This window comes from Gambusia affinis, linkage group LG02, assembly GCF_019740435.1.
Source record: "Gambusia affinis linkage group LG02, SWU_Gaff_1.0, whole genome shotgun sequence".
NCBI classification, from domain to species: Eukaryota; Metazoa; Chordata; class Actinopteri; order Cyprinodontiformes; family Poeciliidae; genus Gambusia; species Gambusia affinis.
In genome coordinates, this window is record NC_057869.1 from 23,101,800 (window position 1) to 23,125,335 (window position 23,536).

Sequence of the window (23,536 nt, forward strand, 5' to 3'; positions counted from 1 at the left end):
GGATAGATAGATGGATGGATGGATAGATAGATAGATAGATAGATAGATAGATAGATAGATAGATAGATAGATAGATAGATAGATAGATAGATAGATAGATAGATAGATAGATAGATAGATAGATAGATAGATAGATAGATAGATAGATAGATAGATAGATGGATGTTTATTGTCATTGTCACAAGAACAACAAAATTTAAAACGTGCCATCAGTGCATATGCTTAAAAATAACTGTCTCACAATTTAAGAAATAAATAACAAATAACTGATAAAAAAAAAAACAGATTTAGCTAAAACCAATGTTTTAGCTAAATCTAAAACTAATGTTTTAGCTAAATCTAAAACTAATGTTTTAGCTAAATAAAAACTTGGATTTTAATATGACAAGAAGAAAAAAAAAACATTATCGTTACAGTTGCAACAGTGTGATCTTTTTCCAGCCAGTGAATGCACTACGCCAAGCACAAGTCGTGCTGTTACTGAAAAAAATAACAGTGAAGCATTTAAAAATGTAATTATGGGAAACAAAGACGCAACGAGCCGTTTAAAGAGAAACTATGTTGTGCATAGACAGACACGTCTGAGATTAATTCAGGCTTCCAGAGAAAAGTCAGTGAAACTTTCAGCTGAAAGGAGCACAACACTGATGTATAGGCATTACGCCTATTTATGAAAATAGCTTGATTTGGAAATATATTAACATTGCACACAATGAAGCACTTATATGAAGCACTTACCAAGTACTGTGCTGGGTACCAGTGTAGGCAGCCAAGCCACATTGCTGAAGGCAGACGTGTGCAGAGAGTTGATGCGGGCCAGTTCAGAGACCCCTCCAGTGCAGGACAGGGGTCCGATGTGGTCCACTCGCCACAAAATCAGCTCACTGTAAATGGCGTTTGGGTCGTGGAAAGTCCTTGTAGCTGCATTACGAAGCTGCTTCCTGTCGGTGCAAATGTAGGTGAAAACTTACTGACTTCAAGTAGACGGGACGTTTAATCATTATAATCGTCATTCAGGATGTGTTGCAGTAAGCAAGTCCTAAGGTTCCAATTCAATTTTTTTTTTACATTATTCTTTTAGAAAGCTGCATTTGTAAACACATACAAAGACTAAGAGAAGTGTGAATTGTCCACACAAAGTAAATTACCCATCAGGCTCTGGCTGGACACAGCCTTCATCTGACACACACACAAAAAAAAAAAAGCAATCCATTTCTTATCATGCAGAATGCTTCTCTGAGCGCAGGATGGATTTTCTTTTAGCCATTTTTAGGCAACTCGAGTGGCAGTATTGATTAGTCTACGTGCTGGAAGCAAAAGCAGCAGTAAACAAAACACTGCACTTCTGATCTGGAGGATACAGCAATGATTGTGGGCGTCGCTCTCATTATGTTAGAAGATCCTGACATACAGAAGAAAATGCTTCATATTCAGATTGGCATCACAATGATTAGCAGTCTAGTTTCTCTCTCAGCCTGACAAATAAAGGATGTGTTGTTCACTTTATTTGTCTGTTCTGTACCTGGGAAGTCCTTTTGGTGGAGGAAAGGACTGGGGCTGCTCCCCTTCTAAACTGCTAGGGGCCGACGGGGGTGTGAGCAGCGCGTTGTGGTGGGAGGAGGTGAGCAGAAGCGGCAGCACGGTGTGACAGGCCTGGTCGTTTAGGTGGAAACGGTGGCCGCAGTACCGAATCTTGTGAGAAACAGTCAGGACGTTGGAGAAGCCGGAACGCTCAGCAAATGTCACTGCCCACTATAGTTAAAGAGAACGGAGCCAGTTTGTGAGGAAAAATATGAAGTACTGGCAAATCTGCTCAGTTGGATGTTATAGCTTAGGAGGAAGCTGTTCAATTATGTAAAGTATAAAAAGACGTCATTTGAAATTCATGTGAGAAATAACACGGTGATTCCCAGGCTTGTACCTGGTTGAGAGATCCATCAACGTGCTTCGACACCATCATAACGGCAGGGCTAATGCCAGGGCGAAGTTTTGGAGAGGGGGAAACAGCGGTGGAGCCCAGGCCGGCGGATATGGACGCTGAGCGGGACATCCGCTGGATCATTCTTCCCTGTTCGCCGGTGCCGGCGCTCTCGCCCTCGGTCAAAGTGCAGGCATACATCAGGATGTTTTTACTTAGGGAGTTAGCATCACCTGTAGGAAATGCTACCGGAATACGGGAGGAGAAGGAGACCTGGCGAAGATTTGGAGGAGGAAAAAAAAATAAAAATAGTTAATAGTGATTTCTTTTTTTCTTTTTATGTCTGTAATCAAATTGATACTTCAGAAACACTTTGTTGTATTCTGTACAAATGGATAAAGCATAAAATCACAGCAATATGACACAAGGTGATACAAGCTGAATATGGCATTTGCTCATTTTACAAGTGGTGGATATGGACAAAATCTAGGTAGTAGGAATAAGTCAAAACAGAAATATAAATAGATTCAATACCTTGACACTTAGATGCTTCAGAATCTGTCAAAAGTCTCTCAAACTGCTTACTAATACCAACTGATTAGCTCTTCTGCCTCTTAAACGTCATTGACTACAAACACTTGAAGAAGAATTAGTTGTATTTTTTCAAAACTGAGATTTTGTGTGTTTAGAAACCCCACAGTGGAAAGCCATGCTTTTTTTTTTAAATGTCGCTTTACTTAGCTTTGAAAAAATACATCACTGGATAGTATCTTTAACAAACAACTATCTTCTTGCAGCGCTAGTTTCTTAAAATTAATGCTCTTTAGCTATTAATGCCTACCTAAATATTCACATTGCTAATTTTCTTGCTTACCTGAACTTGTCTGAAAATCCCCTGGTTGAACTCGTCCAAGTACTTTACATGCCAAACCAAGAAAGAACCATCAGTGGGGTGTATCGTGAACAACATGTCTGGACTCTTGTTCCACTCTATGGTCAAAGTCTCCATCTTCCTTTCCAGCAGCATGGACGGTAACGGCATACTGGAGCTGGATCCAGGGGAGGACGCCTTGGTACTTCCTTGTTCCCCTGAGTCCCCCTCTTCTCCGTGCTCTGATGACGCTTTGTCAGACATCTCATCCAGCTCTAAGAAGAGAAAGAAAACCTATACTTTATTCGCCGCTTCATGGGACTTTTAGGATTGTTTAGAAAGTCATTGGAGGAACTGAAAGTGAACCATACCAAAATCAAACTTCATAGGGGATCCCTCAGCATCTAGAGGCTCGTCAGTAGTCTGGTCCAGGTGCTGCTCGGAGAACTTGCGGAGCTGCGTCATAAAAAGGTCCATTGATGAAGTGAAACTGAGGTCCTTGTTGTTAAGCCAGTGAACCACAAAGCCTCCACCACCAGTGCTGTCTTCAGGGTTGAATACTGAGGAGTCAGCCAGCGTTGAGGGGATGTCTAAAGAGGAGCAGAGGGAGCAAGAAAGAAACTGTGGGCAAGATGAAAACTCTGCATGAGGGTGAAAACATCTAGAGAAAAGGAAACCTACCTGTATTTGGGTTAATACTGGCAGAGATATGAAAGTGACACAGGGCGTTGGCATGATGAGCAATGTGGCGGTGAGTGTGAGCGTCTTGTGTGCCCAGCTGAGAGGGCAGCAGGTCACTGTGGGCCACCAGAGCGGAGGACCGCCGCCGACCCCGGCGCAACTGTTTCAGGTGGTGGATTGACTAAGCAAGCAAAGTTCAGAAACAAAAGCGATGAGAAATGCAGATTCACAAATAATCTGCTGCAGTTTTCAAATTAACGCTTCGAGGCAGAACATACCTCTAATGCGTGCTGGATTTTGTCCTTATTTCCCGCCAGGCCCGGCAGGCTGGAGCTGAAAGTGTGCGTGTTCTCAGTGATCTGCCCACCGAGCAGACTGTCTTCTGGCAGTAGGGTCTCTGACCATAACCTGCACACACCATCCTCGCAGGACGTGAGCAAGACATTGCAGACCGTTCCCCTAAAAATCAGAAACAAATCAAATGTTCATGATTCATTCACTAAAACTTTCTGAACTGCTTTTGAGATGCAAAGACGTCAAGACAATCATTGTAAACCCAGACAGAGAGTCACATTTAAGCAATATGACTATCGGCCCTGGTTTTTAAAATATCACTGGCTTTCAATTGATTAAGTCCAGTTTCAAATCAAAAATACTTTGACTGATCAAGCCTTTACAGCATATCTTTGCACCAGGCAAATATTAGCTGAAATATTTGCAGATCGAGAATAATAAAACTTTTATTTTATGTTGTTGCTTTTTTATATCCTTTTTAGTGGCATTTCTGCAGCATTCCTGCCAGAAATGTCACTAAAAATAGGAATTTAGATTAATTGTGATCAAAGATGAAAGAAAATGGATCAAATTAAACCTTAGATTAGATTAAAAACTTCATTAATATTTGAAAATATATATGCATATTTTCATTTGTCAAATAAATCAATGTGGGAAGCATCTCATCTGCAACAACACAGTCTCATCAAGCTCTTCAGAATGCCTTTTCTTCTGCCGGAGCTATTTAAAGCCGGCAGAATTATCCTGGGATTCGGATGCTGTCTGAAACTATGACTATGTTTTCATTTTGGATTTTAGTAGGCCAAGGAAGAAGCACTATATTGCTGGTTAGAAGCAATCCCTGTCAGGTCACCGTGTAAGAACATTTGTTTTTTTCTCTGCTACCTGATGAAGATTTTCCAGTAGCTTCATGTAATTACTACTCTATGATTTTTGTAAAACAAGGCCCTTTAGTAAATCAATAAAGCTGTGAGGTAGAGATAAATATGTAGTTGTGATTGTTAAGGTGATTGTGAGGGGCAAAGCAGCATGTGTTGGTGTGTCCTGTAAAAAGAATCATGCATAAAAACGATGCACTGACATAGTTTTCAGATTATAAACAAAAAAAAAAAAACCCAGTTTGGTAAAGATTGCAGGCAAAACCATTAACGTTAACATTTTTTATGACAGTGTTTAAAATATGATATCATGGGTAAAACAGCTAAAAAGAGTGCACTTATTGCATGCACTGTGGACAACAAAAGAGAAAAAGGACGTTATTCTCACTAGAATCCTGTCTTTTCTTACTTGGGCATGTATTTGCTGGTCTTCCTCCAAGACATACCAGTGACCGAGCGAGGGTGGGCCAAGTAAACAAAGGAAAAGTGAACAGGTGGAGACTTTTTATCAGATGGGTCATGGACCACCACCGCTGAGCGCCAGGCAGTGGTGGGATACCACACCTTAAGTAGACAGTCATCCTATGCAAACACATCGACATACAGCATTACATGAGACAAACATCACAGACAACAGTTTTTTTGCTCCATTTTTTTTTTTTTTTTTTTTTTTTAAGTGAAAGTCATACCTTCCCAATCGTTGCAAAGTACTCCCCGTCAGGAGACCACTTGGCGGTGTGAATAGACGCAGCGGTCCTGCAAAAGACAAAAAAACAATAAGCACAAACATGTTTGTCTATGTTCACTTTTCAATGGGGCAGAAGACTGCACAAAAACAAAACAAAAGGTATTTTGGAAGTCCAGAGTGCTGTTGTGAGCTTGCACATTTCCCTGTTTCATTGGCTTTCCATCTGTCATCGCATACCAATTAGTAACATGACGTGTTTGTTTACTCAGCTTTAATCTTGGTCTGGTGACTGTGGAGTGGCATGAAGTCATTTTACTTAAGTATGGATGAGATTGGAGAAAACGTAGCTACCAGTAACATTTTACGAGGAAAGGTTACACTTCCACAAGGTTCAGGGTGTAAAATGTAGGTTAATAATTTTATAGAATACAGGGAGGTAACGGGGAAAAAAAAAAACATTTCGGTTTCGACTTTAATCTGTAAAAGCAAAAACACTTAGAAATAGTAACATTTCCCACAGCAAAACTGGACAGTGGTTTTTAGAGAGGAAACAACATTCTATATGTCATGTGACATTTAAAAACTAAAGGGCAAATCTTGAAAGTGTAAAACATAAAAAATTATCTCAGGATCTGTTTTTCAAAGTGATCAAGTAATTATAAAACTCACTTTTCTGAAACAATGAAAAGCCTTTTGAGTCACAGGAAGGCAATACGACACACGGACAATGACGTAGTGTCTTCAGTTGCATAATCTGGAAACTTCCACGGAAATCACAGAAGGAACTGAAACCTTTTAACAGAATCAATCAAACTCATGTGTAGCAACCTTTTGGCAAAACAGAAAAAGGGGAAGGAGTGAGAACTTTCAGATCATCTAGACAGGATACGTGGAAAAGCAAAGCTTTGTGGAAGTGAACACAGTAAAGAGCGCGGATCTCTCCTCACCCAAACAGACACTCTCTGATGAAAAACCGTTTAAACCCCAAGCTAATGACACAACTGGAACCTTAGATTTAAGTTGAGGAACAATCCAAATGTGATGCAAGAAAAACCAGCACAGTTTGAAAGTAATTACCTTTAGCATCATAGATTTTTTCCCCCAAACGAAATCAAATGAAGTCGAGAATATACGAGTGCAGATGTCATCTTAGTTTTAACTTCCCTTTCAAACCATTTGAGAGGAAAATATGGGAGAAAAATAACTGCAAACAATCTAAGAGTTTGAGTATTTGCGACATGTTATTGCAATACCGTCCCCTGTAGTGTAAATAAAAATGACAGACTCATTGGGAGATATTTGCACAACCAATAAATGCTTTCTTAGTATAATGTGAACTCTCCTGGTGAATCACCTGGTCTGATTAGGTACTTTATGATTTGGACATGGCAGTGAACATAACTATCATGCTTGGAGACGACTGCAAATGAAAAGTTGTGAAATTATGATATATGCTCTGGATCAACAGATACGCTGCTAAAAAGACCTTTTGGTATTTGTTGAACTGCCATTGCTGACTGCAGACAACAGACTCGTTGGATGATTTACGCTTATATGGATAGAAAAAGGCAAACGCTTACTTGCACTGCCAGACACATTTCCAGTCACTGAGGACAGGGTGGGGTTTGTCCTCAATCATCTGCCCATCCTCCTCTTCTATGAGAGCATCTGCCAGTGGAGGAGCCCACAGCTGGAGTCGTTCAGCTGCTGCCAGGATACGGTTCCCTGAGGTCACAAAAGCACTTCATTAACACACCCAACGACCCACGATGACTCCCGCAGCACACAACCCAGCATGCACCGGGTCATGTTTTCATACCACAGATGTCATTACAGACAAATCCAAGGGGCTACGGGTGGAAGCTGTGTAAAAATGTGGATCCTTTTATTCTGGGAAAAGGTTAAAACACAGAAAGCATATGTATACCTTGTGGGTCCCAGGCCAGGTTGTAGGTGATGGCATCAAGAAAGAACTGTCCTGTCTTTTGCCACTGGTAGTTAAGTTGCTGTTAGTCGGTAGGAGAGCGAGACACACCATGCAATGTTATTTGCACACGAGTTTAATGAAAATCCACTGACGGCTGTCTGAAATCACAAAAATCTGTGAAATATGCTGGTGTCCGTACTCACCTTGTGGCGTTTATTGGGATTGATAGAAAGCGGCTCAAAGATGCAGACTGTGTTTCCGTAAGAAGCGGCAATCTAAAAATAAAGAGCCATGTTCATCATCACAGCATTACTCACCCCATCAGCGCTTATGCACAGTCATTCCCAGAAGACAGAAGGGTAGAGAGGAGAGTGAAACAAGAGCGCAAGATAGCAGACAGAGCTTGGGCAGAACAAGACTGGTGCAAACAGGGCTGAATGTTCCTCATTCGGCTCAACGTAATTGATAATATCCTCGGTTTTCACAGACAAAACCTACGTGTGAATGAATCTGAAGGGTGTAATCAACGCTTACCCTGCCAAGCTGGTGGGAGCACTCCACACAGCCCACCTGTATGTTTCCATTCTGAGCTCCCGGGATAATCTGAACGCAGTCGAAGTCACTAGCCAAGATGACTACATCGCATCCTGATCCATAGGCCTGAAGACGAGATGGACACACAGGAAAGAGGGTTGGAAGGTTTTAAATTTCACGCCTAAGATGATATCTTGTGCTCTAGTTCTTCAAAACTGTGTCCACATTTTTGAAGCTTTCAATTTCGACACAAACCAATTAAAATTCGGGATAGAAGTAAATCGTCATGCCCTTCTTTAATATGCAGAAAACAAACACACAGTGTGGGAGGCTCTTGTGCACCTGTCATCATGACTCACATATCCAGCTGTGCGGTGCAGTTGATAAATGGAAAATAAAAGCATCTCTGGCTGCAACAAACTACCAGTTTTCCATTAACAGAAACATGAGCTGCTATAAATATGCAATACAGTCTGACTATAGCTGAAGATTAGAATCCTGTCTGCATATCTACAGGTCAAAATGAGGCATAAGAGCAACAGATCAACTCTCTCTCGTTAATTTAAAATCACAATTTGTAAAACAGGATGTTATTCTTTTATGAAGTAGAGAAGCAAAATTGTAACTTAATGTAGAAATAGCGCTGGATAAAAACTGAAGTGGATATTTGCAAAGTTCTACTTTAGAAGAATCATTTGCATCCAACTAAGCACAGAGAACCTGCGGGAGGTGCTGCACAAAAGCACAGCAGTTGAATAACGAGGGATGAAGATTTTAGCACAACATTTTTCTGATCTTCATTACAATAACCATAACAGTGGCTGAAAAGAGGTTTAAAAATTTTTTATTACAAACATTCTGGCAATACATCTCACTGTGTATAATTAGAGCTCCACAACTGCAAATTGTGCTGCAATAAAACTTAAATTTAAATTGCACTGCTACATTTTACACAATTATGGCAAATCTTCAATTGATATTTACTGATGATTTGGAACCAACTATGAAAATAAAAACAGGCACATTATCTTACAGCTTTTTCTTGGTGTTCCTATATTTGCCACTTTCCCCATTTAGTTTATGGGAAATGCAAGAACCTGCTTTTGCTCTGAAATGTTTATGTATTTCGCAGATGACCAGACTGGTTGTAATCATCAGAAACATTCCCAGGGTATTTTAAAATGCAAACATTAAAAAACATCGAAAACCTTGTACAGGCCTTTCTTTCAAAGTCTGTAACTGCATTGTTAATTCCTAAAGAGACATGCACAGCAGCATGCTTCAACACGCTCAAACATCTTGCTCCATAAGTTGAGGGACATCTGATCCTTACAGCGGATAGCTTTAACTCTTGTCTAGGTAAAACACAGAGGTTTCCAGGGTTTTAACTTACTTGCAGGGAAGCAGTGTTTTTCCCTATTTGTGCTTCTTCTAAGCCTCCTTGAAAGATTCTCTCTTAATTTTCCCATCTTTGAAAAGAAAATCAAAACCTTGGCTCTACTTTGACATTAAAAATATTGTGAATTACTGTATACTAATGTTGATTGAAGGATTGATTATAGGTTACTTTTGGTCTATGTCACACAGCCCAAAACAGCAAGCTGATTTTGAAAGGCAAGGTGAAAAGGGGAGAGAAACATTCTCAAAGGAACAACAGAAGAATAATTACTGCAGCACTTTTATTTACTGTTAAAAAAAAAACAGATCTAATTAATATTAAACACATTGCTGCAGTTATATAACATCACCGATAACCCACACACGTTGCAGAATTCAAAAGTAACCGTCTGCTGAAATAAATACAGAACCGAGTTAGAACCCAGGCTGAAAGGGAGGACCTGTATTTGGATTTGGAGCATGAACTGAGAGGTAAATTGATCTGAGAGTAGTTAGAGCTGTCAGCTAGCGTGCAATAGTAGAATGGCAGAGATGATAACGGCACCTGGTAGACAGGCAAGCTTGGCCTCACAAGCAACAGTGCAGCCGAGATGACGACTCGTGTCTTTCATTATGCAGGAGAACAGGAGGAGAAGCTGAGAACTGCTGGGTCACGGAGCAGCACAACGCCACAGCCACTGGGTGAAGTTAATACTGGAGACCGCTGCAGGCTCGTGTTTGGTCCTCACTAAAATTTAGATTAGAGGATGTAGAAAGCACTAAGGCAGCTGCTGCTTTACTATTACTGCAGCATTTCCACCTGCCCATTACAGCAGAAGTTAAAAGCAGTCACCGTCACGCACTGCCTAGGACTGCTTTGCACCTCTCTCTCTTATTCAGACACACACACACACACACGCCCGCGGACACACAAGCATAATATGAGAGCTCACTCTACCCAGTTTGTCGGCGGCACACCTCACACCTTGGACGTGTTGAGCTTCGGTGTGTTTGCATCGTTTCTTTCTTCCCACAAAAGAAGACGTGTTAAAAATATTCAAAGTTTAAACACTGCTTTGGGATCGCAAGGCAATTTAAAATTTGGTCCCATTCAAAAGTTCATTTTATTGTTACACTGTAGAGATTCAGGATTGTACTTTAAAAGACAATGTGGCCCAAACAACTAAAACTCTCCAACTCCAACCACAGAGTTTTATATTCACGAGGTTCCGTGGCACGCCAGTCATCATGTGCTTTGATTTGAAACAAAAAAGCATTTTAGCACATCAAGGGACGACTGGTTTCTGTGGAAAAAGAAGTACATGTGTTAAAGTGAGAAACAGCAATAAGGGGAAGACTTAAGAGTCTAAATTAAAATGAGAAATCACTAGAACATTATGTTATAATCATCTTTTTTTTTTTCTTGAGAAAATACAAATCGACAATTTGCAGATTTTACTGAAAGATGTTCTTAAATATAATTGCCAGTAAACTAACAGTTGGGTCATAGATAAGGGCAAAACATGGCCACATGCAGGACTTAAGTAAAAACAACCATGTATCTGAAAGCAGTTTAATGAGAAACTAAAGTCCTATATTAGCATGTATTATTTTTTTTAATCAGAACTCCAAGTATTGAATCACCATCCCAAAAAACAACAACCTGCTTTGTACACCTGTACCAGACCATTTCCTCCTGATGTACCTTTGCATTTCTGCTCATTGTTTCTTGGTTGCCAAGTACTCTGAAGAATTGTGAAGAAACATTTCCATAGCAATGCTCCAATAAAATAACATGAAATTTAATTATCCGGATATTTTTCTGAGGTATTTATCATTGTGAGCAGTTCCACACTTTAGAAAAAAATTACAGATTAATCAACGCACAATGCAACAGTTAATACCAACATATTTACAGAAAAATTCATTTTCATACATAAAACGTTGGTTATGAAATATCCACAACAACAAATGGTTTAATACGGACAATAGAGATATAAATATTTAGAGATTATGGAACTGATCGACATATGTTTTTATTTTCCAAATGAACTAAGCTGAAATTCCCACATCTTTTGAAAAGCTCGTCCAATCAAAACACTATACAGCTAGAAAAGTATTTGATCCAAGAAAAAATTAGATCATATAATCTAATTAGATCAAATTAGATCTAATTTGCAGTCATTGATCAAGTTAGATCATTGACTGCTTTTGACTGTTCCACTGAATTCAGGCAGCATAAACATTCAGTGGTTTATTTAATGCAAATGCAGCAAAATCCCCAAAGTTGTTTGACATAAAAGCATTACCTAGCAAGAAAACAACTGAATATGGAGTAACAATAAGCAGAGCCTCAAAACAAGGAACTGCACTTTAGGAAGTCATGTTAAAATAAACTATTTTCTAAAAAAAAATAAAAAAAAATCTGAGGTTTTTGAGGTTATTTTAATGTTGTACTTTCAGCTGCTCTGAGAAAATCAACAACAAGGTTTAGATTTAGAATTCTTCCCGTATCACTTTTGAAAGCCAAGTCAGCAGACTACGGACTTTAGAAAGATAGCAAAGGTAAACTATCACAGGACAAACATGAAGCTGCTTTTAACTGTGTGCATTTTCAACAAAAGGAGCAGAAGCAGTCATGCGCTTTGATGGAAACAGATAAGAGGAAGGAGAATGATAAAATACTTCTGCCTTCATACATCAAAAACTGCCTCTTCACTATGCATAAAAAACATATTTTCAACAACCACAGCTGCTGGTATCAAGTGTGAGATCCATGTGTGTCTAAGTTAGCAGGTTTAGAGGGTAAATTCTTGACTATGGTTGATCAGTTCTGTCCTGTAATAATCTGTGGCGATCGTGTCAGTTTGCAGGCACAGTTTATCCCTTTAACCTGTACTTTGACCCTCTGTGTGCAGTTATACTTTTGGGGCCTTTGCTATTGTGTCACATGACGGCAAACAAAACAGATGCTTGCAACGAGAAAACTGCATGCGATCCGGATCACGCTCGGTGCCTCTCCATCAGGCTTTCACCTTTGAATTCTGGTTACAGTTTAAATTCACATGAGGAAATATTCCTTCGAGAAATAAAAACTTGTACACCTTGCCCAAAATGTTTTGCTTTTGTTTTTTAAAATTTGGTGGGTTATTCCTGTAAATCAAGTAAAATAAAGTAGACATAAACCTTAAAAAAAATAAATAAATCAACCATTTTTTTTTTGCCTATAGCTTATTGGCTATAGGCAAGTCATTGTAAAAGATTTTTCAAAACCCCCTTAATGACTCAAAACACAATTTAATTTTGTTTAATAATAATAAAAAGAGGCTTTCCGTACTGTTGTTATTTACAGTTCTTCAACAAACAGTCCAATTAATTCAAGAGAGAACAGAATCGGACAATTTCTCATGCGTCACGTTTAGTTCTGTTCAATGATGGATAAACGTTGGAAATTAGATTTTTGTTTTCCTCCTATTCATTACACGAGTCAAAACTAAAAACTCCAATAATTTTCAGGTCACACAGGTTTCCGGCAATCATACAGACAGATTGGATTATTAGGTCCACACCAGAGCTCCAACAGCAGTCAATCTCGCTCACACAAATTAGATGATCCAAATAACTCTGGTGTGAAAGTGCCATTAGTCTGCACCAAAACCAAGCACATCTGTAAAAAAAACTACCCCCCCAGCAAATTCATAAAAACAGTGTCACACTCTGTCTTTATTTTTTCTTTGTAGGGAAAAAATTGCATTAAAATGCTGGTTAAAAATTAGTCAGCATTACATTTTCTGGTATCTATTTTTTTCTCAGTTACTAATATAAAAGGCTTTTAGCTAGTCTGGAGGCAGACTCTAAAAAAATAAAATAAACTCCATCTAGCAGGTCAGAAAAGGTTCGTTGTGTGTGTTACTTTAAGAAAATCTCTTATCGTACCTAAGAGAATAAATCTGGCCATGAAACGCTGTTAATGCCTTGCCAAAGCTTGTCCATTCATGGACGACGCAAGCTATGCATTTGTGAGTGTGTGTGTTTTGTCAGGGTCAAGCCTAGGAGCCCTAGGGGTCAGTGTGAGCGTAACCGCATTGGACATGATGTCTAGTGCTCTTCAAATAACCCTCTCAAACACAGAAAGAAAAACACCAGACATAAAAATCAGGGCCCTGTAGCGATTACCAAGGCTTCAGCTTCACAACCATCCCTGTCCTTTGCTGTTGAGCAGATATGGCCGCTGGTTCAACATCCGCCTGTTTACATTTGAACTTCCTTCATCTGGAAACCAGGTTCTAGGGCAAGGATAGATAAGACGCCACCATAGTTTAACAATATTTATCATGTATAGTCCAGCAGACTGGGGAAAATCAGAAAAAGAAGAGGAAAAGTGATCCATCTGCATGTTTTCATGTTAAAAGATGTTAGAAATAACACCATGAGTAATGTGTTTCAGGAACAGGTCCACAGAGTTTCATCTTTGTTTGCTGTTGTGCTCGAAAGATGCTGAAGAACTTCTAAAACACATTCAGCAGATTCAAGTCATGCAAACAGGTACAACACAGGCTTCCTTCAATACTTTATACTGATCATTTAGTAAAAAAGACATTTCAGAATATTGTGTTATTCCAATCAAGGGTTTTATGGTTTTTGTTTTTCTTACAAGATGCTCGATATGTTTCATGCAGGTATTCATAACACAGCTGATTCAAGAATTCCTCCATTTTGTTATTTCCATTCCTTATCTCAAAGCTTTGCCTGGACCGATCCATTTAATGCAAACACGCCAACAGTGGGTGTTGGGAGTAGGAGCGCGTTGCATACCAGAGACTGTAGATTTTTGCCATCTCCCACTGCACAAAATGGAATATTGATTTGGCTTCTCTGTGCTATCTACTTGAGGCACACAGTAATTTTGGGAAGCTGCCAGACCACAGACTGACACATTGATTTTTACAACCCAAAGGGGTCAACAAATCACAAACACTGATTTTTTTTTTTTTTTGGTGTTCCTTGTTTAATCAGCATGTAGGTTGTTACTGAATGGCTGCTGTCCTACACCAGTATCTAAAATCTAAATAATTTATATTTGTCGGCAATAGTCGTCTATATTCCGATTCATGCGTGTAAAAATGGTGGCAGACAGAGTCAGGTTTTAAAATGGACATTATTCTGAATTTGACCAAGAAATAGTGCCATTCAGACTTTTTTAGCGCATGTATCCATATATGGCTCTCTACGTCATGGCAGGCGCAGCTGATGCTGCGAGCTAATGATCCGTGAGGAGGATTTAACGCCAAATGGTAGCGAGCTTAGCTTGTGCAACAACGACCAGATACAAGAATATACAACGTTTAAACGCTACTCTGGTGTAGAATCACCTCAAACACTCTTTCTCGGTAAAATTGCACCGCCCATGTTCATTATTTAGTCGGAGTTTGTCCCGTAGTAAATATGCTTCCACAATAACCTTACAGCTGCGCAAAAAAGGGATTCCCTTGCGGTAATTCTAACGTTTTAAGATGCAGCTAAAGGTCACCTGAGTGCCTATTATGTCTTGGGTTGCTCAACGCGAAAACATGTCATTCACAGCATATTTAGTTAATTAATGTCTGACTAGCCGTGGGAGTAAATCAGAAAGGGGATGTGATTAGGATGCTACTTGTAGTCTGGACTCTGGGAATATGTCGGTGCGGCACTTCTGCTAAGGTAACTCGGCTAGCTGGTGCTTTAGCTCGCTCGCCAGCCCCGTCTGCGGTGGACGTAAGCATCAGCTGGCGAGCTGTCCCAGCTAGCTAGTCAGTGGTTAGCCTGAACCGCTGTTATTTTGTGCAAACAGCAATAAAATTTAAAGCCTCACCGTGAAGGGAATGTCATTAACGCTTCCCACCGAGTAGCAACAATCTCCAGGGTTCACAGCTCCCGTCAGCACCTGGTGCAGATGCATTTTCCTTCTATGTTAGCAGCAGATATGTTCTTTAATTATTTATAACGAGTCCACCCTTTCGGTTTCTCCATCTAGCAACGACTGGGAATTCCATCAGTAATGTTAGCGTTGTCCTTGGTCTGACAGCGGCGTCTTTTTCCTCCACAGACAGTCGGCTTCAGGAGGTATTGGTCTCGCCCGTTTTCATGTGATTTCATCGGCTCCCGACATCTGTTTTAAAAACAAAAAACGAGGCGTCCGTAGCCCGTCGCAGACGACACCATCCTCACGATTGATCGTGAGAGCCAAGGCAGTAGGATCTCTGCAACGATCCTGACATGCGCGTTCCCGACGTTGTCAAGGCACGACTGAATGGCCATAGATCTGTGCAGTCTAGATACCGAAATGTGAATTTCTGAATAACGCAGGCAAATTACGCGTCTGAATCCCTCAATAATATTCTGTTATTGTATCTATGAGAGAACGCAGCTTAAATAAATAAGTTTCAATATAGTCTTAAACTCGTTCTGTTACCCTTTACAGCTCTATAATTGTTGCTCTATACAGTTTGTGGAACTGAGGATATTGATCATATGAGGCAAAAAAGTAACAATAATGAGAGTTTATATGGAACCAAAGACAAAATAGCAAACAATGCGTACGTAATAATAAAAACATACTCTAACAAAAAGAAATTGCGGCTGGAATGCCACAGCAGGGATGTTTTCATGAACTAACATGGTCCTTGTAAAATAAAGCTTGATCTCAGATGGCTTCATCACCTAAGAAAGCCAGTTTTCTTGTCTTGCATGCTCAATTGTAGCTCTAGTTCATCATTTTCCATATTTCCATACTAAAGTGAATTTGTGTGGCATTTGGATCAAGACACTATTTGGTGGTCAGTAAATGGCCAGTCATTTTAGAATCCTGAAAATACTACTAAATGTGGTATTTAGTACTACTGCAAACACTAATATATGTTTTCAATTATGGGTGACATGAATGAAAATATTTCTGATAAAAGTTCAATATCTGTGAATAGTTTGATGCAATTGTGCCTTGATAATAGTCTGGTTCTGTTTAGTAAGGCTTCTACAAACAATATTATCCAGATACTAACAGATATTTCACAAAGCTCAGTCAGGTTTAAGTCCACAATGTGGAATCACTGGCAGTCTAGCCTTCCTGTAAATCAGTGACTTGTATATGAGGCCCAAAAAAGTATACAGTGCATAGAAATGAACATACTTTATAAAAGCTTGATAATTCTCTTTAAAATATGTTATTTTTAAATTGAGCCTGTCATCTTCCAGTTTTCTGACACTGAAGTTTTGGTTTTCATTTCCTGTAAGCCACAGGAAATGAAAATTTCAAGATAAAATTTCAAGAAGTAAAGGCTTGCAATATTTCCCTCCTTGCGTAATGAAGCCATAGAACATATGATTTTCACTTTGTCAAAAGAGTGACAAAAGAACCCTTGTCAAAATGTTTTACTATAGGAAAAAAAAAAAAAAGTCTTCAAGACATTTTCAGATCTTTGCAATTGTCCTGTGTCTTAAAAGCCAGACACAAAAAAAGGGACAGTGATTTCTAGTTGTCATATTTTGTAGAGAGTATAAGGTGAGTGAGCCAGACCTAATTAAACTTCACGGTGACAGTCTCTCATCTCCTTATCTGCTCCCATCTGTCTCACTGATGTGATTAAGAGCAGCACACAGGGAGTTTTTGCTGAATATCTACGTTTACTTTTACACCCCCATTCACAGATTCACAGTAGCAACCTGCTTTAAATAGGGGGACAGATCTATACAACTGATACACAGCTGACAGTCACATTGGTGGCCTACTTATTCACACCACTGATATCATCAGGCAGGAGTTGCCTTCAGGCCACAGTGACACGAAGGACAACAAGAGCAGGAAGCTGAAGAGCAGAAGTTCAGAAAGAACGTGACACACGCATAAACGTGCCGACAACAACGGCGTGGTTAAAAGGGTCATAAAATGTGTTAGCGTCCCTACATTTCCCATCTACTGTCACCAAAGGTCTCACACAACTTGGTTTAAATTTTCACAGCTGCAAAGAAATTATTTTAAGAAAACGTAGAAGCACGGGTCAGTCATTTTGGTTTAGTTCTTTTTTTTTTTCCTTTCCTATTTTTAGCAGTCAATAAAACTAAAAACACTTGGTTAAAATTCCATCCAGGATGCTATAGGCCACTGAAAGCAATATTAATCAGCAAGGCAGGGGGAGGAAAAAAAAAATCCATGTTTGGCATTATGTAACCTACGGACCCATCCAGTAAATTGAAACTCAGTGAATTCCTGCCAGATATCTGCCTCATTCATCTTTTTAGACTTTGAATAGTTCTAAAGGGCAGGCTGCTGTGAGCCAGAGTGACTAAGAGTGTGACTGCTTCCCTTGAGGCTGAAGTTTTGAAATGTTATCCTTTTAACTGAAAAGGTGATCGTCCTGATGCATCTATTTCTTGACAGTTTGTGGCTCAGACTACGTTAATCAAACAAGAGGAAAAACAGACGGACAGCTCCACAGATTGCTTATTCATGCAAGGATTATGAGAAATCCGGTGTAGATTATGAAAAGCTGTTAATTAATGCTTAAAAAGTACTGATTATTTGGCCAAGACTGCTGATATAAAAATATATGTCTAAATATAAATGTAGTGGTATTGTGAAACTCAAACACTAAAGTGCTTAGTCTGAAGAAAACAGTGTGGGCGGACTGGACAACATAGGAGTTATTGTTTATTTCAATATTGCAGAAAGGACGGGGGAAGGTTGTTTGCAGGTTACCGCTGCTTGCAGGCCTTCTCGTGTCACTTGGAGAGAAGGCCGTGATCTACAGAGAACAGAATTAAACGCGTTATAGATTTTCCCATTTCATGGATGGCTGCTTGCTGAAGAGAGTTCCAGTCTGGCCCCCCGAGGTGCAAAAACATTCAGCTCCTTGTGGCAAAAATGTAATGGACCGTCTACATGCCCCCAAACAGATGTGTCAGTAATATTGCTGAAATGTAATGTTTGCAAGCTGCAGATAAAAAATAAATAAATTTTTAAAAAGTAGCACAGTGAAAATGATGTGTGGAATGCAGGATACACTTGTTTGCTAATTAGATTACACTTCTCCCAAACAAGCAGAAATTTCAAAGACATTATTTTTGAGCCATCAGAGATCGAATTAGCGCAAAAACACCAGATCAGAACTTTTTTTTCTTTTGGTTCCTTTAAAATGTTGTAAAGAATGTTTTAGATTTAATGTCCTCTTATCCCTTGCGAGTGGCATCCTGAGCCATAACGATATGAATGTGTTTGACCCAGAAGTGTCTCCATGTGTCAACACATTCTGATATATATCACATGTGGTGTCATTCTAACTCAAACATTTAAAGGCTTACAAAATGATAAAACAAGTAAGTCTGTAAAATAATAAAAATGTTTTATTGATACTTTGAGCTTGAAAGAGCTACAGTCAGGAGATATTTTCTCCCCCATGAGTCTGAGAAATGTGACCGGAAAAAACTTATAAAAATAAAATTCTCATTAGTTTGCCTGAAATGTGTGTGCATGTTTTTTAAAGTCTGATTCCGATTGGTTGATCAAAACCAACTACTTCAATACTTCGCCACACAAATACTACAACGGAGAAAGTACCTGAAGGAAATGTAACACAGTCCAAGAATCAATTAATGAAATTTGCACTGCCAAATCTATTTCTTCTGAGGTCATAAGTAAACCAAATACCTCAGCCATTGTAAACAGCTGATCTACTTCCTTGAGAATGGGTCACTGACAGCAGCTCTTTAGCCCTCCCAGTCCTGTGTCCTCCTCCCCTGCTGGATCCAAGTATAGCCCAGTTTCTTGCCTCCGGGTTCCCCTGTCAGCTTCACTTTCGTTCCTTCTTACCATTCCCCTGGGCACGCCAAGTCATTTTCCTCTGTCCACCATGTTACTATTTAATTAATTTCTCTCATTTCAAGGCAAGGTTGAAGTTTCTCATCTAAACTGCTGCTCGTCTGATCTTTCTTCCCTTGAGTAATGTCACCTTGTTCCATCTGCTGAGGTTCATTTTCACGCTTGACAGAACTGAGTTGGCCCCATTTTGTGGTTTTGTGTGTTTTCTTCTTTTTCTAAGCAGTATGTAAGCTGAGTTCACAAAATTCAGCCTGGAGGACCACAGCACACACTTTGGTCTGGCCGATACTCCTTAACCTGTCCAGCAGGGTTAGCTCTACCAAGAGGGCCAGGCTCTAATCCGACATTAGCAGTAAAGGTACCCGAGGAGCCAACGTGACCTCAGTATGACAAGATCTTACTTGTACTGGAATTTTACTCCTCCGGCTTTGGTTTCAAACTCTACATTAACTACACATCAGAAAATAAACACGATTTACCTCTGAAATTTTAAAAAATGTTTTTAAAAAGCTACAAAAAATTGGGAATAATTGGCAATTAAAAATATGTGTTTTGATGGGAACTCTTAACATAACAGATACAAATCTGATTGATTTTTTGTTTCTGATTGAAGGTTTGCATAGGATGCTAAAGATGATCAAAGCAAAATGGCTGTAACTTATGACAATGCAAACATGTGCATTTCCTTTGCAATAAACATTAAACCTCATTCATTGGAATGATAAAAACACTAAATGAGTAATCAAACACACTCTTATTCAGCCCAATAAAGCTCGGAAAATTTATTCATCCACACCTAAGGACCATTTACAAGAGACCACTTAAGATCCCTGTCATGTTTTATGGACTGCCAGAGAAACCTCAGCACAATGTTCTCCAGAAAATCTTTAAGCAAAACAGTGAACAATATTTTCAGAGAGAGAGAAAGAGAATGGAATCTCCTTTGTTAATGGCAGATATGCAATATTAAATAACACAACTGAAATGCTTCGGCTGTTTTTATCAACGCCCGCATGGGTCTCAAACTGAGCAGAATGAGTGAGGGATGTACAAGCATGCTTTAAGCAGGACACTGAGGTTTTCCTCCCTCTGCACAGATGTGCTGAACACACTCCCAGCCTCAGATCCGGAAGCGTTTAGTCATTTACAGCGTCTTTATGCTCTTGACCGTTTCACAAAGCCGAATGTGTTCAGCTGCACAAATGGAGCCAAAAGCAATCACATGATGGCTGCTCAGATGAAAAGAATACGTGAATAATTAAAAAAAAATTATTAACAATGAGATAAATGTATAATGAGAACTCAGGTACCGTTTAAAACATTTCTTTACCATGTACTGCATAATGATTCAGATAGTATGATGATTATTGTTGATTATTGTTTATATAGAAAGAAAAATAAACTTTTTACCCTCAGCCATTTGCGTATGAAAAGTAAATATCTACATGCATGCATATTCATCTTGTCAGGACATAATTTTTTATTGAGACTTCTTACACAAAGTTTTTCAAGGTCTTTCCTAAGCTTTACTTTTGATCTTTTATACATTGCTTTACAATGATCCCTGAACACTGAATGAAACACAGATGTGTCAACTGGTGCGTTCAGACCTCCATTTGTCTGAGATGATCCGATAATGTCCTGAGGGCAGATTAAAAGACAGGCCTTTTTAAAGCACGGTGGTGAAAGGATCCACAGGTTGTGCACAAAGGACACCATTTATTGTGCACAAACACATTTTTAGTTTGTTCTTGTGGTAAAACTCCTATTTAGTTTATTTTGACATATATTTGAAGTCATTGTGATGCTTTATCCGCAGCTTTGTTTGTATGCTGGCTTCCTTCAACTAGACATTTTCTCTGTGACAGCTTCATTTGTTTTTAAGTTGAAACAATACCTCAAAGTAAAGATGAAAAACACCTTGAACTGGTTTGTTTTGGTCTCGTTTCCTGGCAACACGTAAACCTGGCATTATAACAAATGTGTGTACACTTTTTAAATCCACCATTAGCCATCATTACAGTGGATTACAGTAACCAGTTATTAACTGGAATTGTTGCTGGAAGATTATTACCAGTTGATCGTATTTAGGGTTCAGTGCCATTGAGGGCTTGTTCAGTTACGAGCTTGAGCTTGTAGCATCTACAAGATCATTTTAAAAAGAATTTGAACACTAATGCAGAAAGAGCTTCATTAAAGATTTGTTCTATTTGGTTATATGCTCATCGTTTATTTTTCGTCTTGGAGTAAAGTAGCAACAACGTGCATCTTGTAATTCAAATATATTTCCTTTTGTAGGAACAGTAGTTCTGCTTTGAGTCTCCAGTGTAGTCGCGTCTCCTCGTCCCGCGATCTAATTAATGCTGCTCTCCACGTCATTTGCTTGTGCTGAGGAAGCTTGATTTGCCAGAGATTTCTGTGCCTGCAGAGATAGAGAAGATTAATGGCAGCTATTTCAGAGGACGGTCTCTGTCTCTGACATCGTCCCTTCATTTCCCTCTCCCTCTTCACACTTGCTCTCCTCGCCTCTCTCCTCTCTGAAGAAGGTCAGCCTCTCTTACTGTGGTTAAACTAGTCCATCTGTCTCTGCTGCCTTCCTGTCTTGCCAGCCTTGGACCAGCTGATGGATCTCTCACAAGTGCAGTTGTTTCAGGGATGATTCACGGCCCTTTCTGGCGCCGTGTGTGTTTGTGTGAATTAGTTCCTTCACTCTTTGGGGATTTAGATTTCTATTTAGGTCAGATAGTTTGGTCAGAAATGCAATTCTTGCAGTCCTCTCTCTGTGTGTGCGTTATTGTATTCCCCACCACCCACTGTGCTTTAAAAGGATTACCTGTTTTATCCCAACATTATTGAGCTTTAAGACTGCATCTTTTAGACTGTATGTAGATTCAATTTTATCAGGTTTTCGTGCTACATTATGCGCATGAGCATGTTTTCCGGATATCCGTGCAAACGTATGGCATATATAAGGACACAGAGTGAGCTGTTAAATACAAAGCACAGTATTTAACAAATGGCCAGATGGCAGGCATAAACAGATTTGCAAGGTCACTCTAAAGTGTGAGGAGAAGATCAAGGGCTTTGCACGCACACATTTATACAGACACACTTCCACTAATAATACCAGGCTCATTATCTCACATAAGAGTCTCCAAGTTACTCAGACACTGATTGTTATTTGTTAACAAAGCAGCATATCAGAGAACACAGATGAGATGCTGCAAGAAAGAAGGAGATGTTAAACAGTTTATTTAAAGTGGATGCTTGCTCCTTAGCTTAACATTGGGATCCAATGGTACTTAAACATATGTAAATGTTGCACAACCCTTGGTCTGTAATCCAGGGTAAAAAAAAACCCAATAGATTGTGTGGATTTTAACACCTTAATAATTGCACTGCAGCAGCAGAAAGCATCAGTTGACAGTCAGTCAGTCAGTGATGTTCAGGAGGGTTAAAGGCTGGAGAAGTTCTCTGGTAAAGAGGCTGGACACCTGTCAGCTAGACTGAGTCAGTCAGTGGATGAAGCCTTTGTGGCTGCTGCATGTTCCTATGTGTGTGTAGTCACACAAAAAAAAAAACACAAATGTTTTTTTTAAATTACATCCTCGGATGAATCGGTTGTCCACTATCTGTTAATATTATCCATCTATTATGATATTGTTTGTTATTCAAGCTATATTTCTTAGCAGTCGTTCATTAAGAAGAAAAAATATGTAGTATATGCAAAGCTATTTTAGTTATAAGCTGTACGTCATTATTTGCCGTGGTTATACACTAGTTGCTTTTGAGAGTATAAAATCCTCAAAAAGGTTGTGTTTGTTCTTTTTTCACATTGGACCAGATTTGCTTGGATAGTTTTATCTTTAAAGTCAGCATTTGAAAATAGTCTTGTGTGTGTCTCAGGTTATCTTTGATGTGAAATGTTTGATTATCTAGAAAATCTGAGTGTGACAAAAAAAAAAGCAAAAACTAATGAAATCTGTAAGCACTTTAGTATAATGTAGTCTATAATGGAGTCATTTAGCTCTGACGGTTTTTTAATTCTTCCACAAAAAGGTGTAATCCATTTTTTTTTTAAAGGTTTTATTGGCTCTAGTGGCCTTTATTTGATAGTTAACTGACAGGAAAGTGGGTAATGAGAAAAGGGGGAAGACATGCGGCAAAGGTCACCAGGCCGGGAATCGAACCTGCGACGGCCGAGTCGAGGACTAAGGCCACCTTGTGTGGGTGGTGCTCAACCCCTGCGCCACCACAGCACATCCCAAAGGTGTAATCACATTTTGTCACTCATTCATTTCAATGAATGTTATAAATGCTCTAAGGTGAGAGAGAATGATTGTGAGAAATTCAAATATTTTCCTGTAAAATACTTTCTTCCCATGTAAGCGTAGATTAGGCATAACATTATGACCGCTGACATGTAAGTATCTATAAAAACTTGTTCAAAGGAACTGGTGAACCAGTGGAGTCGGATTGCTCAAACGGTAATAAAGAACTTTCCACTGATTATTAATG

The 23,536-nt window shown here is 39.3% G+C and overlaps 1 protein-coding gene across 5 annotated transcripts in view; it reads right to left on the reverse strand.

Annotated features, from left to right (window-relative positions):
* Positions 1–15,428, reverse strand: part of dmxl2 (Dmx-like 2) — a 43,904-nt gene extending 28,476 nt beyond the window's left edge. For 4 of the 5 annotated variants that reach the window (XR_006372371.1, XM_044134483.1, XM_044134475.1 and 1 more), the window contains exons 1-14: positions 15,020–15,426; positions 7,792–7,917; positions 7,461–7,532; positions 7,258–7,336; positions 6,911–7,055; positions 5,332–5,398; positions 5,052–5,224; positions 3,749–3,929; positions 3,471–3,651; positions 3,161–3,379; positions 2,793–3,064; positions 1,922–2,191; positions 1,523–1,752; positions 739–941 (exon numbers count right to left, since the gene is read on the reverse strand). Coding sequence is in view for 4 of the 5 variants with exons in the window: in XM_044134483.1 (XP_043990418.1) it covers positions 739–941; positions 1,523–1,752; positions 1,922–2,191; positions 2,793–3,064; positions 3,161–3,379; positions 3,471–3,651; positions 3,749–3,929; positions 5,052–5,224; positions 5,332–5,398; positions 6,911–7,055; positions 7,258–7,336; positions 7,461–7,532; positions 7,792–7,917; positions 15,020–15,106 (2,305 nt within the window). In the remaining variant the exon portion in view is untranslated. Of the gene's footprint in view, positions 1–738; positions 942–1,522; positions 1,753–1,921; positions 2,192–2,792; positions 3,065–3,160; positions 3,380–3,470; positions 3,652–3,748; positions 3,930–5,051; positions 5,225–5,331; positions 5,399–6,910; positions 7,056–7,257; positions 7,337–7,460; positions 7,533–7,791; positions 7,918–15,019 lie in introns of all 5 variants that reach the window. The other variant, XM_044134492.1, reaches the window with a different exon arrangement.
* Between the last annotated feature and the right edge of the window lie 8,108 nt (positions 15,429–23,536).